At 50.7% G+C, this 12,258-nt stretch overlaps 5 protein-coding genes across 5 annotated transcripts; all 5 read left to right on the forward strand.

Moving 5' to 3' along the window:
- Positions 1-412: 412 nt before the first annotated feature.
- Positions 413-2,238, forward strand: atfA (bZIP transcription factor atfA; the record flags this gene model as incomplete). Its single annotated transcript, XM_057068574.1, has 3 exons — positions 413-440; positions 844-1,870; positions 1,929-2,238. The coding sequence occupies 3 exons, from the start codon at positions 413-415 to the stop codon at positions 2,236-2,238; spliced, it is 1,365 nt and encodes a 454-aa protein (XP_056919429.1).
- A 1,083-nt stretch (positions 2,239-3,321) lies between these two features.
- On the forward strand, positions 3,322-6,443 carry N7503_009028 (tubulin gamma complex associated family protein; the record flags this gene model as incomplete). The annotated part of the gene is made up of 2 exons (XM_057068575.1): positions 3,322-4,546; positions 4,609-6,443. 2 exons carry the CDS (start codon positions 3,322-3,324, stop codon positions 6,441-6,443), a joined length of 3,060 nt encoding a protein of 1,019 aa, XP_056919430.1.
- A 417-nt stretch (positions 6,444-6,860) lies between these two features.
- On the forward strand, positions 6,861-8,315 carry N7503_009029 (WKF domain-containing protein; the record flags this gene model as incomplete). The annotated part of the gene is made up of 1 exon (XM_057068576.1): positions 6,861-8,315. One exon carries the CDS (start codon positions 6,861-6,863, stop codon positions 8,313-8,315), a length of 1,455 nt encoding a protein of 484 aa, XP_056919431.1.
- Positions 8,316-8,789: 474 nt separating this feature from the next.
- prs2 (proteasome core particle subunit alpha 1) lies at positions 8,790-9,865 on the forward strand (the record flags this gene model as incomplete). The annotated part of the gene is made up of 5 exons (XM_057068577.1): positions 8,790-8,796; positions 8,873-8,935; positions 9,042-9,136; positions 9,193-9,405; positions 9,482-9,865. The coding sequence occupies 5 exons, from the start codon at positions 8,790-8,792 to the stop codon at positions 9,863-9,865; spliced, it is 762 nt and encodes a 253-aa protein (XP_056919432.1).
- A 1,389-nt stretch (positions 9,866-11,254) lies between these two features.
- On the forward strand, positions 11,255-11,909 carry N7503_009031 (uncharacterized protein; the record flags this gene model as incomplete). Its single annotated transcript, XM_057068578.1, has 3 exons — positions 11,255-11,267; positions 11,339-11,570; positions 11,621-11,909. The coding sequence occupies 3 exons, from the start codon at positions 11,255-11,257 to the stop codon at positions 11,907-11,909; spliced, it is 534 nt and encodes a 177-aa protein (XP_056919433.1).
- Positions 11,910-12,258: the final 349 nt, after the last annotated feature.

The raw sequence follows: 12,258 nt of genomic DNA on the forward strand, positions 1-12,258 counted from the left end.
TTCTCTTTTGCTTCCCCCCTTTACCGGCTTCGGCTATAAAATAGTTTTCAGTTACATCGGTTACCTCGGGTTTACCGTACCATTTTGCTCCAAATGCGTGGGGTTATTATAAATCACCATCAACCCTGTTTATGGTGAATGTATGGTAATGTGGTAATACAGCGGTATTGACCCGGGGCCGTAATTTCCCATGTTACTTAATGTTTTCTCTCCCCTAAAATTGTCGTCATCCCCCCCTCTACGTCACTTCCCTCTTTCTCTTCTTCTCATCGGGACAGCCTGCAAGCCACGCAGTGATCTCTATCTCTTTTCGTGTGCGCTCGACTTCAGAACGAAATTTGACAATTTTTTTTCAAGTATGTCTGCTGCCGTCGCGCCCAGTACGACTACGATCAGAAACACTTTGTCCGCTATGGACTCGAAGAAAAATTCCAAAGAAGGTTCGTCGAATGCTTGATGAGGCGCGCGTGTTCCCTTATGTGTCGTACCCCTTCTGCACCAACACCTGATGTTCCTCTGCCCTTTATTATATATGGTGGGCACAACCAGGATAAACAAGAAAAGAGAGGGTAAAAAGGAAGTGAAGAGAAGACAGAAAAAGGATACGAATGATTATTATAGCCGAATATAATAATTACTCTATCTTTTCTTGGTAATCCGCCACCTGGAGTTACTTTAACTCAACATCCCCCCTCTGCCGTTTGGATGATCTCACAACTGGCGTCATCGATCTCCCACTCTTCCTCCCACACAATGAAGGGCCCTCGTTTTCGACATCCTTCTGGTACCTTTATCGCGCGCGTCATCGTATGCCCTCATCATTCATGCTGACTCGCCTTCCAGACTCGCAGTCTTCAGGGAAGGACCAGAAGCCCGATTCGCAAACCTCGCTGGCGCCACCCCGACGTCCAGCCGGCACCGCCCCTAGTGATACCCCAGATTACTTCAACTCCGTGCACAACCCCTTCTCGCTGGAGCCAAACCCTTTTGAGCAATCATTTAGCAGCAACCCCGGTGACACCCCCGGCAAGTCGCTGCTGCCGCCCGTCGCGTCCCTCACTTCCCCGGCCTTGCCTGGTGCAAGTTCTGCCGGTGGTTACAACTGGTCCAACTCCCTGCGCTCAGGGCCACTGAGCCCCGCCATGCTTCCCGGGCCCACTGGATCTAATGATTATTTCGACAGTATTGGCAGAGGCTTCCCGACACCCAACGAGTCGTCCCTCCGCACTGGCCTGACCCCGGGCGGTGGTGGGTCGATGTTCCCGGCCCCCAGCCCTAACTCCCAGGCTTTGCTACAACAACTTCAAAACGGCGGTGCCACACCGTCGACAATTGAGTTCCACCGTACTGCGTTGACTGCCCGGAAAAATAGCGCGAATGGTCAAGGAAACGAAGACCCAACCTCGAACGCGAATATGGACACTAAGCCTCAGCCCGTCCCCGCAGATCAATTTACTCAACATGATGCTGCCGATGCCGCCAATGGTCTCTTTATGCTAGCCAAGGGTGGCCAGGCCAATAATATGCAAGCGAACCCGAACATGCAGAATGATAACCGCGCCGCTGCTCGGCGCGTTTCATCCAACACAAACGGCACTAGTGGTCGTGAGATGAGTGGTGATGGATCGGAGCAGGAACTCTCTAGACCCAAGGGCAAGGGCAAGAAGAATGCCGCCAAGGCTGCTCCGGCTGCTAACAACCGTCGCAAGGCCGACGATGGTGCTAAGGGACCTAACAAGAAGGCGAAACTCAACAGCGTTGAGCCACCGTCGGATATGGATTCGGATGATGAAGATATGAAGAAATTCTCGGGTGATCCCAAGAAGATGACCGATGAAGAAAAGAGACGTAACTTCCTGGAGCGCAACCGGTATGTCGCACTGAGTACCCAATTTCGACGTGATCATATCAGTACTAACATATTTCAGTGTCGCTGCCTTAAAATGTCGTCAACGCAAGAAGCAGTGGCTGGCCAACCTGCAGGCTAAGGTTGAGCTTTTCACCACCGAGAATGATGCGTTGACCGCTACGGTGACTCAACTTCGCGAGGAGATTGTAAACCTTAAGACCCTTCTGCTCGCTCACAAGGATTGCCCCGTTTCTCAAGCCCAGGGACTCGGCCCTCTTATGATGAATGGCATGTCAGCCGGATATGACCCACACGGATATGGCATGCCTGGCCAAATGGGTATGCCGCCAGGTGCACCAATTCCCTCCCAGGGCATGCGCCGGGCGTGAGCACGAGAATTATAAAGTCTCCTTACGTCCGCTGTTTTTCCTCTTATTCCAATTCCCTTGCTCGACTGCAGACGAGGCAAAATATAAGCCACTTGCTTAGATACGACAATTCGCCTTTTCTCTGGGGAGAAGGCACTTCCCAAAATGTTTCTTTCTCTCTCTCTCTCTCTCTCTTTTATTTCGGCTATGGCTCCACCGAAACTTTGGCATGGGCAGGTGTTTATGATGCACATGATTCCCAAAAATGGACGGGCTGATTCCGGTGGTCTGGAACGAACGAATTCCGGTTAGTCTTTGGAGGGCGCGTCTTCTTGGCGTCTTGAAATTTTTATGGCTGCTTCAAGGTTATTTTGGTTTCTGATGGCTCACGTTATTTCCCCCGTTTCCTCCCCCGTTGTATTTTCTGACACCCCTTTTTCTTTTAATCTTTTTGTTTCTCTCGATGGGGTTTGGGAGATCCTTTTACTCTTTTTTCGCTTGTCTAATATTTGGAGGACCCGCAGGTGCATGTGTTCTTTCTGATCCGGGTTGCTGAGATACATGATTTCTGGATGGCGTTTGGGTGGTTTGATCCTACGTTTGTTTTACTAGTTTCCTTGAACTGGATGCTGGAGCAATTGAATACCTATAGCTCTGCAATTGGACTTGAACCGTGCTTCGTAATTGTAGGTTGGCAATATTTAGTAGTAGTAGTAGTAGTAGTAGTAGTAGTAGTAGTAGTAGTAGTAGTAGTAGTAGTAGTAGTAGTACGTCAGGCCATAGAGATGTGATAAGTGATAAGAGACGCGCTTGGCCAAACAACCCAAACATCAGAAACACGAACTCCGCATTGAAGCCGCCATACCATGCGCCGCGATTTCCCCGTTCAATTCCTATAGAAAAACCCCTCACTCTCAGTTCGACTGGACACCGGCAGATGCAATCATTAAAAAAATCACTGCCTTGGAAATTCTAGGCTCGCCAGCCACGCTCTTCAACGCCCATCAATCCATCACTACCCAAGAGCGAATCTCGAATCCAAACCCGCCCAAACCCACTAACCCAGGACAATCACTCCCAATCAGCGGGGGAAAGGGCAGGAAGATGTCGACATCGACCCGACAACCCACCCGCCCGCGCCGCATCGACGATGCCCTCTCCCAACTAGTCGACTCCCTGACCCCCGCGCTCCCCATCACAGCTCTCCAAAACGACGATTACTCCGACCCGGACGAAGCGCTCGCCGCTGCCGAAGCACGCCGTCATAGCGCCTACCTCGAGCGTGCCTGGCGCATCATAGACACCCATACCGCCTCTAATCCCGCGGACGGCGGCTCTCCATCAGGTCGTCGGGGTAGTACCGCAGGAGCAGAGAATGTCAACAATGCCGCAGACCTGATCAAGCGCAAGCTGCGGCGCGAGAATGCAAGCCCAGAGCTAGCAGTCAAGTTCTCGAACATGTATTCGAAGCTCCTGACGCAGCCCGTGCTCTCACAGAAATGGGGAATCCTGTATTTGCTCTATAAGCTATCCGACGAGAACGAGTTTGCAGCTGAACAAGGCGGAGAGCGAAGTCGCAGCCCGCTTATGGATGATGGCAATTTGCAGAATATGCTTGGTCGGGGCACGCGTCCTCGACGCGGTACTGGATCTCGTCCGTTCGAGTCGGAGGACGATGAGGGTCCTGCTGTTAGTTCTTCTGCGTCGCAACGGGTTCCACTTTCATCTAAACCGGAGCGTCAGAGTTCGCTACGTCGGGACTGGGAACGAGACGAGCGTGCTAGTCGTGTGGCGAGCAGTTTTGAAACGGCGATGACTGATCGCGAGGATGAGCGCGCGGATGCGGCTTCACCTAGACTGTCTACGGCGACGCCGGCTGCTCAACCTCGAGCTCCCGAGGGGTTCGAACATGGGCTCCTACGTGACCTGCCTTTCAACTTGCAGGGATTGTCCTCGACAAACCTACGGTTTCAATCAGCTTCCATCCTGAAACTGCCGCCTAATCTACCAGCTCCGATTGTATCCTTGCTCAACTCTCTTGCTGAGCCGTGCCTTCTTTATAAAGGACTGTCTGCCTTTGTGGAAAGTACGGAGGGTGGGCTAGTGAACCAAAGCCTCCGGGCTGCCATCGCTAATGAGCTGCGGTCTTATCTCAGCTTGGTCGCGACCCTGGAAGCGGAGATTCGGCAGGCGCTCACTGCCATTGGCAATGCAACTGAGCCTAAAAGCGTTCGAAAGGGTGGGGTTACTCTGAAGCGATGCGTGGTTTGGACCAGGGATGCCACGATGGCGCTCCGGCTGATGAGCCTTATCGTTGAAGAATCTCAAGGTAGGTAATACTGGTTTAGGAAATGGCTACCATTGTCGTCCATATGCTGATAAAAAGTCTAGACAAGAAAGGAGGCCAATTGATATCATTGATTCATGGCTTTTCTTCATCCCACGGTGACCCCTTTGTATGTGCCTTTGCAGAGAAGCTCCTAGTCCATGTAACGCAACCATTCTATGACATGCTTCGGTCATGGATTTACGACGGTGAACTATCTGACCCGTATGAGGAATTCTTTGTTGCGGAAGGAAAGGGAAAGCCTGATGAGGACCCCCGCCGCATAGCAACTAGCGTTTGGGAAACCAAGTATGTCTTGGATGAGAAAATGCTGCCTTCAATCGTTACTCAGGAGTTTGCGAACAAGGTCTTCTTGATTGGAAAGTCCTTGAACTTCATCCGCTATGCATGCGGCGATTCCGCATGGGTGGAGGCATATTCCAAGGAGGCTTCTAAAGAGCTGAGATATGGCGATACTGCCACGCTGGAGATATCTATTGATGAAGCCTACAAGACCACCATGGCACGTCTGATTCACCTCATGGACAACAAATTTAAGCTCTTCGATCATTTACAGGCATTGAAGAAGTATCTGCTTCTAGGACAAGGTGACTTTATTGCATTGTTGATGGAGTCTCTAGCCTCAAACTTGGACCGTCCTGCAAACTCACAATACCGGCATACCCTCACTGCACAGTTAGAACACGCTATCCGTGCCTCAAATGCGCAGTATGACTCGCCAGACGTGCTCCGCCGGCTAGATGCACGTATGCTTGAACTCAGTCACGGCGAGATTGGTTGGGACTGCTTCACCCTGGAATATAAGATCGACGCTCCCGTTGACGTCGTAATTACTCCATACGGATCAACCCAATATCTCAAAGTTTTCAACTTCCTCTGGCGCGTGAAGCGAGTCGAGTTCGCGCTCAACAGTACCTGGCGCCGTTGCATGACCGGTGCACGAGGTGTACTCGCCCACGTTGATGACAAAGTCGGACCAGACTGGAAGCGTGCACGATGTGTTATCGCTGAAATGATCCACTTCGTCTGCCAACTCCAGTACTATATCCTGTTCGAGGTCATTGAGTCCAGCTGGGACACGCTGCAGGCGGCCATATCCAAACCTGACTGTACGCTCGATGATCTCATCGTGGCGCACAAAGAATACCTCAACTCCATCACACACAAGGGTCTCCTTGGCTCGGCCTCCCCACGCTATGGTTCCTCCACCTCCGCCTCCGCCAAGCAACCCGAAGAAAGCTTCCTCTCCCAGCTCCACCATATTCTCAAGATCATGCTCTCTTATAAGGACGCCGTCGATGGCCTCTATTCATTCTCTGTTGCAGAATTCACACGCCGTCAGGAATTAAATGCTAAGATCGAAACCCGCACCGCGCAGGGCCGCTGGGGTGTCACAGATCGCGACCTCTTACCCCGTCGCACAAATAGCCGTGGCGGCACATCCATGTCCTCAACACCAAATCTTCGGCCGTCAAGTAGTGGCCCCGACGGACTCGATACTCCGTTCTCTCTCTCGGCGCAAGATTCCTCAGCTGATGACCACATGCTCGCGTCTCTACGTGTGCGGCTCCGGGATCTCTCCGTTGATTTCCGCTCGCGCCTGAATATCTTACTCGGTGACCTTGCCTATCAGCCTGACGTCGATATGCGTTTCCTGGGTGTTAACATGAACTTCAATGATGTGTACGAGCCTATAAAACGACGACGAGCTACAGGTCCTAGCTCGCGAGATAAGGAGAAGGAAAGAGAGAGGGAGCGTGCTAAGCGAAAGGCTGCTGCCGCTGCTCAGGCTACGGGCTCGGGCACTGAAGGGAATAGCATTCCGCGGAGGGAACGAAAAGATGTCCCTGAACAAGGTGCTAATGGAGTTGCGGCGTGAGATTATGCCCACTCGTTTCTGTAGGAGAAAAGCATAGGAGTGGGGAACCTATTAATGTGAGACGAATCCATGCTACTAACCACTGGAATCATAATGTCCAATCAGTAGCGTAGATCTTCCATCTGTTATGACTTAAAGCTTTGGAGTACATACTAAATATGCCTGGGTATCTCCAAGGCCCTAGGCAATCTTATCAATGACCGCCTTGGCCTGAGCCGGCAGAAAAGAAAAAAAAGTCAACTCCGCCTCGAGCCATCGTAGAAACAAATCTTCACAACAATCAGGCTCTCAGAAAAGAATCCGAGACCCTTTGAAGACCCCATAAACTTAAAATTGGACCTTCTCAATTGTGGGGCGAACAAATTGAAGTCTTATCAAGGTATCTGCGCTGCAGATCCTCTCATCCAACCATCCGCCATGGCAAAGACAAAAGACACCAACACCAAGCCAAAGTACACCAAAGAGAGCACCGACGAAGACGTACAGATGTCTGAACAAGCGACACCAAAGAAAAGCGCCGACAAGGACAAGAAAAAGCGTAAGTCGTCATCTGACGACGCGGAGGAAATCACGAAAAGCAAGAAGCGGAGGCATAGCTCCGAGGCTGCAGATGAAGCCGATGCCGTGAAGGAGGAACCCACAAAGAAAAAGAAAAAGGAAAAGAAAGACAAGAAGAAGAGAGTCTCATTCGGAGCTGGGACCAAGACGGAAGACGGAAGCGGAGACGAGAGCGACGCTGATGCCGAAGACGAAGCCCCATCGAAAGCCGAAAACGATGATGACAATGACTCCGATAGCAGCGAGACGGTAACCGACACCGACCCAGCACAGCAATTGCAAACCGACAATGAGAAGGCGTTAGAGGAGATGCGCAAGCGTAAGCGCGAGAAGAAGAAGGCGAAGAAGAACAAGGATTCCTCAGCCCCCGCGCCATCGTCATCTTCGGCGACACAACATCACCATGAATCGCCTATCATGTCTTACCTAAGCCACTATCACCACGATCGTTCGTCATGGAAGTTTCAGAAGAACCGCGAGACAAACCTGTTCAAGCATCTCTACTCCGAGGAGCATGTTCCCTCTCGGTATAACATTGCGCTTCTGTCATACCTGAAGGGACTGAGGGGTGATGCGGCGAAGGCAAGATTGAGCCAGGGTGCAGTTCAGGTTCTGAAGGAGGATATCGAAACCGCGCAAAAGGATGGCAAGGAGGAGGACCCTGTCTTCCAGGAGGCTGTGGATGCGCTTCGCAATTCCTTTGCCAGTGCTGGTGCCGAGCTGAATACCGCTGGATCGGCGAAAGGTCTGAAGCCAGCTGCAAATAAGCGTCTTCAGAAAAGAGTGCGGGCCGAGCTTGTCTTCTTTGCTATGTCTGATGAGCTATTTGACATTGTGAAGTCGGTCCCGAAGAAGGTGCCTGTAAAGGTGGAGCCGGTGAACAAGAAGAGGAAAAACCGTACTGTTGTTGTCGATATTTCAAGCAGCGAGAGTGACAGCGACAGCGACGACGAGACTTCTAGCTCTGGCAGTGACGATGACACCTCAAGCTCTGGCAGTGATGATGATTCCTCAGACTCGGATAGTGATGAGGACAAGCCGACTGCTACCAAGACCCAGTCCAAGCCCGTCCAGCCCAAGCCTGTGGTTAGCAAACCGTCTCCAGCTGAGAGTACAGGCCCTGCTCCTATGTCCAAGACCAAGGCTGCTGCTGCAAGCAAGCAGGAGAAGAAGGAGAAGAAGGCTGCTTTGAGAAAGGAGAAGAAGCTGGCACCTCCACCCACACCATCTGTTCCCAGCAAGAACAAGAAGAAGCAGAAGCGGAAGCTCAGAACTGCTGTGATTGACATCTCAAGTAGCGAGGATAGCGATTAGGGAGTGACGGAATTTTGTTCTTATGAGATGTACTAGAAAATATATCCTGCCGTTTGTACAGCGATTAATCAAAAGATAACTACTGGGATGTGATCTGTATATCATTGCAATAAGAAAGGCCAATGCTCTAGATCCGAGATGCTTCAGCGTAACACTATTAAGAATAGCATATTCAAGGCTTTAATCCCCAACCAACCTCAGCTTGGTAAAATTGGAATAATTTATTCCTTATGTATTCTCGTGGCCATAACATAAGTTGAATTAAATCATAGAAGCCAAGGAACACTCCCAAGGGCTGCCCGGTAGCAATATCGAGGTTGGCAAAGGCGGTGAGGCTCAAGCTCAAGCTCTCGCTCAAGCTTAGGCACCGCTGGCACGCGTCACTGTCAATTCCCTTTCCATCCATCGCTGCCAACCCATTTCGTCCCTCCCATTTCTTCTCTACCGCCATAAAAGACTTCATAATTCGTCGCCATGTCCGGTATATCTTCCCCAGGCCGCTACCACCGACCCAGCCCCATGACCTCAGCCCCGACTGACCCTCTTCTCCGCATCAGGAAGCGCAGGTTACGATAGACATATCACCATCTTCTCCGACCAGGGTCGATTGTACCAAGTCGGTATGTACTTCATATTCTCTACAACTGCACCGGCGTCACTCGTCCCCGGCGAGCCACCGGTGATGCTCCGTCATCCTCACAGACACTGACAATCGATGTGCTGTAGAGTATGCATTCAAGGCCATCACTTCTGCCAATATTACCTCTATTGGTGTGAGAGGAAAGGATTGTGCCGTCGTTCTGTCCCAGAAGAAAGTTGCTGTAAGTCGCCGCACTTGGACCACCCGCACAAGCAAACCAACTGACCCACTTGTTAGGATAAACTCATCGACCCATCCTCCGTCTCACATGTGTTCAAGATCTCGCCCTCGGTGGGTTGCGTCATGACCGGCTCCATAGCAGATGCTCGTGCGTCCGTTGACCGTGCCCGTGGAGAGGCTGCCGAGTTCCGGTACAAGTTCGGATATGAGATGCCTTGTGACGTTCTTGCGAAGCGATTGGCGAATATCAACCAGGTCTACACACAACGAGTATGTGCTTTCACCAGTGCTTCGTTTGACTTCTCCCCCAAGCCTCAAGCAGTCACTGATCTGTAATTTTTATTAGGCTTACATGCGGCCACTCGGTGTGGCTACGACCTTGATCTCCGTCGACGATGAGAATGGCCCCCAGCTCTACAAGTGTGACCCGGCCGGTTACTATGTTGGATACAAGGCAACTGCATCCGGTCCCAAGCAACAGGAGGCGCTGAACCACCTGGAGAAGAAGCTGAAGAACAAGGATGCCGCACCGGGCACCTGGGAGGAAGTTGTGGAGCTGGGCATTACTGCTCTCAGCAATGTGCTGAGCGTCGACTTCAAGAAGCACGAGCTGGAGGTCGGTATTGTTGGGGGTCCCTCGGAAGATGGCAAGGGCACAACTACAGCGTTCCGGGCTCTAACAGAGGAGGAGATTGATGAACGGCTGCAGGCCATCGCAGAGAAGGATTAAAGCAATGGCAAATTTGCAAGATATTGCATATTAGGAGCAGTATGATGGACCTATGATGGACCGAAGAGTGTGCTATTGTGATATTCATTTTCTATCTTAGAAAGAACGACGAATGAATCTACTCCATTGAACTTTTCTTTTTTTTTTTTTTTTCTATTCGTTGTGCTTTTTTGCCCTTCTGCAAGGCTTGGTGTTTCGGCTGTGTTTCGACGCACTACAAGGATCTTCAATTCTGCAGCTACTACAGTGACGGTATAGATATGCGCTTGGATAGCGCATCAGGAATAATCATAGGAATCCCGGGGGTATCAGTTCAGGTGGGTCATGAAAAAAAAAAATACCTTGCCACCTGCTTATGGATCAATCACATATAGGAATGAACATTGTATCAAGGTAAGGGATTGACCGTGCGTAGGGGGATCGGTTCGAACAGTTTTCTTCAGCTTCTCAGCTGTCCGTGCAGGCGCCACATGTGGCTCGGCCAGGACCGTGGCTTGAACGGGCCTCAGTCATAGCTGAACTTCTGCTATCTCTTCCAAGGTTCATGTCCGAGAAGTATATTCTTTTTTTTGGATTTTGTTTTTGTGCGGGCCCCATTGTTTTTTCGTGAGAAATCAATCCGCCACAAAGTGCTTTCGAATTGACAGGGTTCCCACGCGGATGCACCGAAAAGTAGTTCGAGCCGCTTTACACCAATCATGATCTTCAGACACCATCTCTCTCCTCGCCGAGGAGAGGCACATCGGCCGCACAGGAACCTAATCTCTGTCTCGGGGCTCCACTTGATGGTTGTCACTGGGTACGCTAGAAGCGCCCCATTTTTCAGAACTACCGTGGTTTTTTAAACCAAAAATACCCACGCCAGGGATGGGTCCATGGGTCCCTTCCCCTGCCGACGGTTTTCTCGGGAGCTATCGTGTGGCCCGGTCCACCTCCCAGCTGTGCTTGACTCCGTTCCTAATTTTGCTTTCTTCACCGTCTATTGGTGCAGCTGCGTTCATCGATCTCTCTCCGCTGTCATGGAGTAATTACTTTTTTGGGATTAGGTCTTTTTTGGGATTTTTGTTTGGATTTTCTTTTTCTTCTATGGGTCTGGTTCGAGATCGTTTGCTGTCATGTATGGGGTACCGTGGAGGGATGACGCTGTTCTCTCTCTCACACACTCATTCCTATAAAAGACTTACAATCTCATCTCTTCCTCTTACCATTGACTCGTCGGACTCTGTTAACTTTACTTCCTTATACCTTACGTTCATTCTCCTCTTTCATTGATCTCTTTCCTTTTGGTGTGACGTTCTCTACGAGCCTCTCCTTGCCACATCGTTTTTCTAGATCTACATCTACATTTACATCTACAATTACTTATAATAACGACACCCACGAATCTCAATGGCAGACGGACGTAAGCATTGATCAATTCGTCCAATTGAACCTGAATCCTTCGCCAGGATGCTGATCTTCATCGAGACACAGTCAACCAAGCCCGCGCAGTGCGAGTGGCCGAACTCATCAACGACTACCGAACTCTTCTGCTGCATATCTCTCAACAGAACGTCGAAGTACACCCAGACGACCAATACGAGGAAGGATACACTGTGCTCCGCGAATGCCATACCGCTGCCCAGCGCTTAGTGGCCGCGAATTACCACCCATGTCCGGTTACTGGCCAAGGCAATGCGGAGACAGAGAGGGTAGAATTGCAAAGGTAATTGGCCCTGGATGGACAATTGGTTTCAAACACTAACATATTGTCAGAGTTATCATCGATAGCTGCGCTCGCCGGTTCCAAGCACACAAGATTTACCTCCGAGCCGCCGCCGCTCGACGATGGGCCATGGCTCGCGCAACTACCCTCCGCGGTGCACGCCCAACATCAGCACATGCCGCCGCCCTAAAAGCCGGCCACGTCTCACTACAGCAGGACTTAGCGCGCATCACCGATCAACACGTCATCGCTGATCTCCGTGCCGCGGACGTACGGGCAGGTCACTGGCTTGATGATGATCCTTCTCTGGATACCATCCGCCGCTGGATCGGGCGGTAGTGCCCACAATTGAACTATATGACTATGACGCATTAGTCAGCTATGGGTCTTCAGGAGGGCATTGTATTAATCTCCGAGGCTGGGATTGTTTCTAATAGGGATGGATACGAAGATATGCGGGGACCTTTTCTTTACATCTTCCTTTTCTCTCCGGCGGGTACAGCGCGGGTCGCTGTGGCTGTTCGGGATTTACGAAACAAAACAAAAGTGATACAAAAAAAAAAGAGAGAAAGGGTAGATCAATGTTTCTCGAGCATGGCGAAGATATCCCCTGTTGTTTTTGGGCTTTTATATTTATTTTGGATTTTATGGTGATTGATTTTATTGCTTTGAATGGGCATATTGAGTA

The sequence above is a fragment of the Penicillium pulvis genome, assembly GCF_028828015.1.
Source record: "Penicillium pulvis strain IBT 33274 chromosome Unknown contig_7_segment1_segment0, whole genome shotgun sequence".
In the NCBI taxonomy this organism is placed as follows: domain Eukaryota; kingdom Fungi; phylum Ascomycota; class Eurotiomycetes; order Eurotiales; family Aspergillaceae; genus Penicillium; species Penicillium pulvis.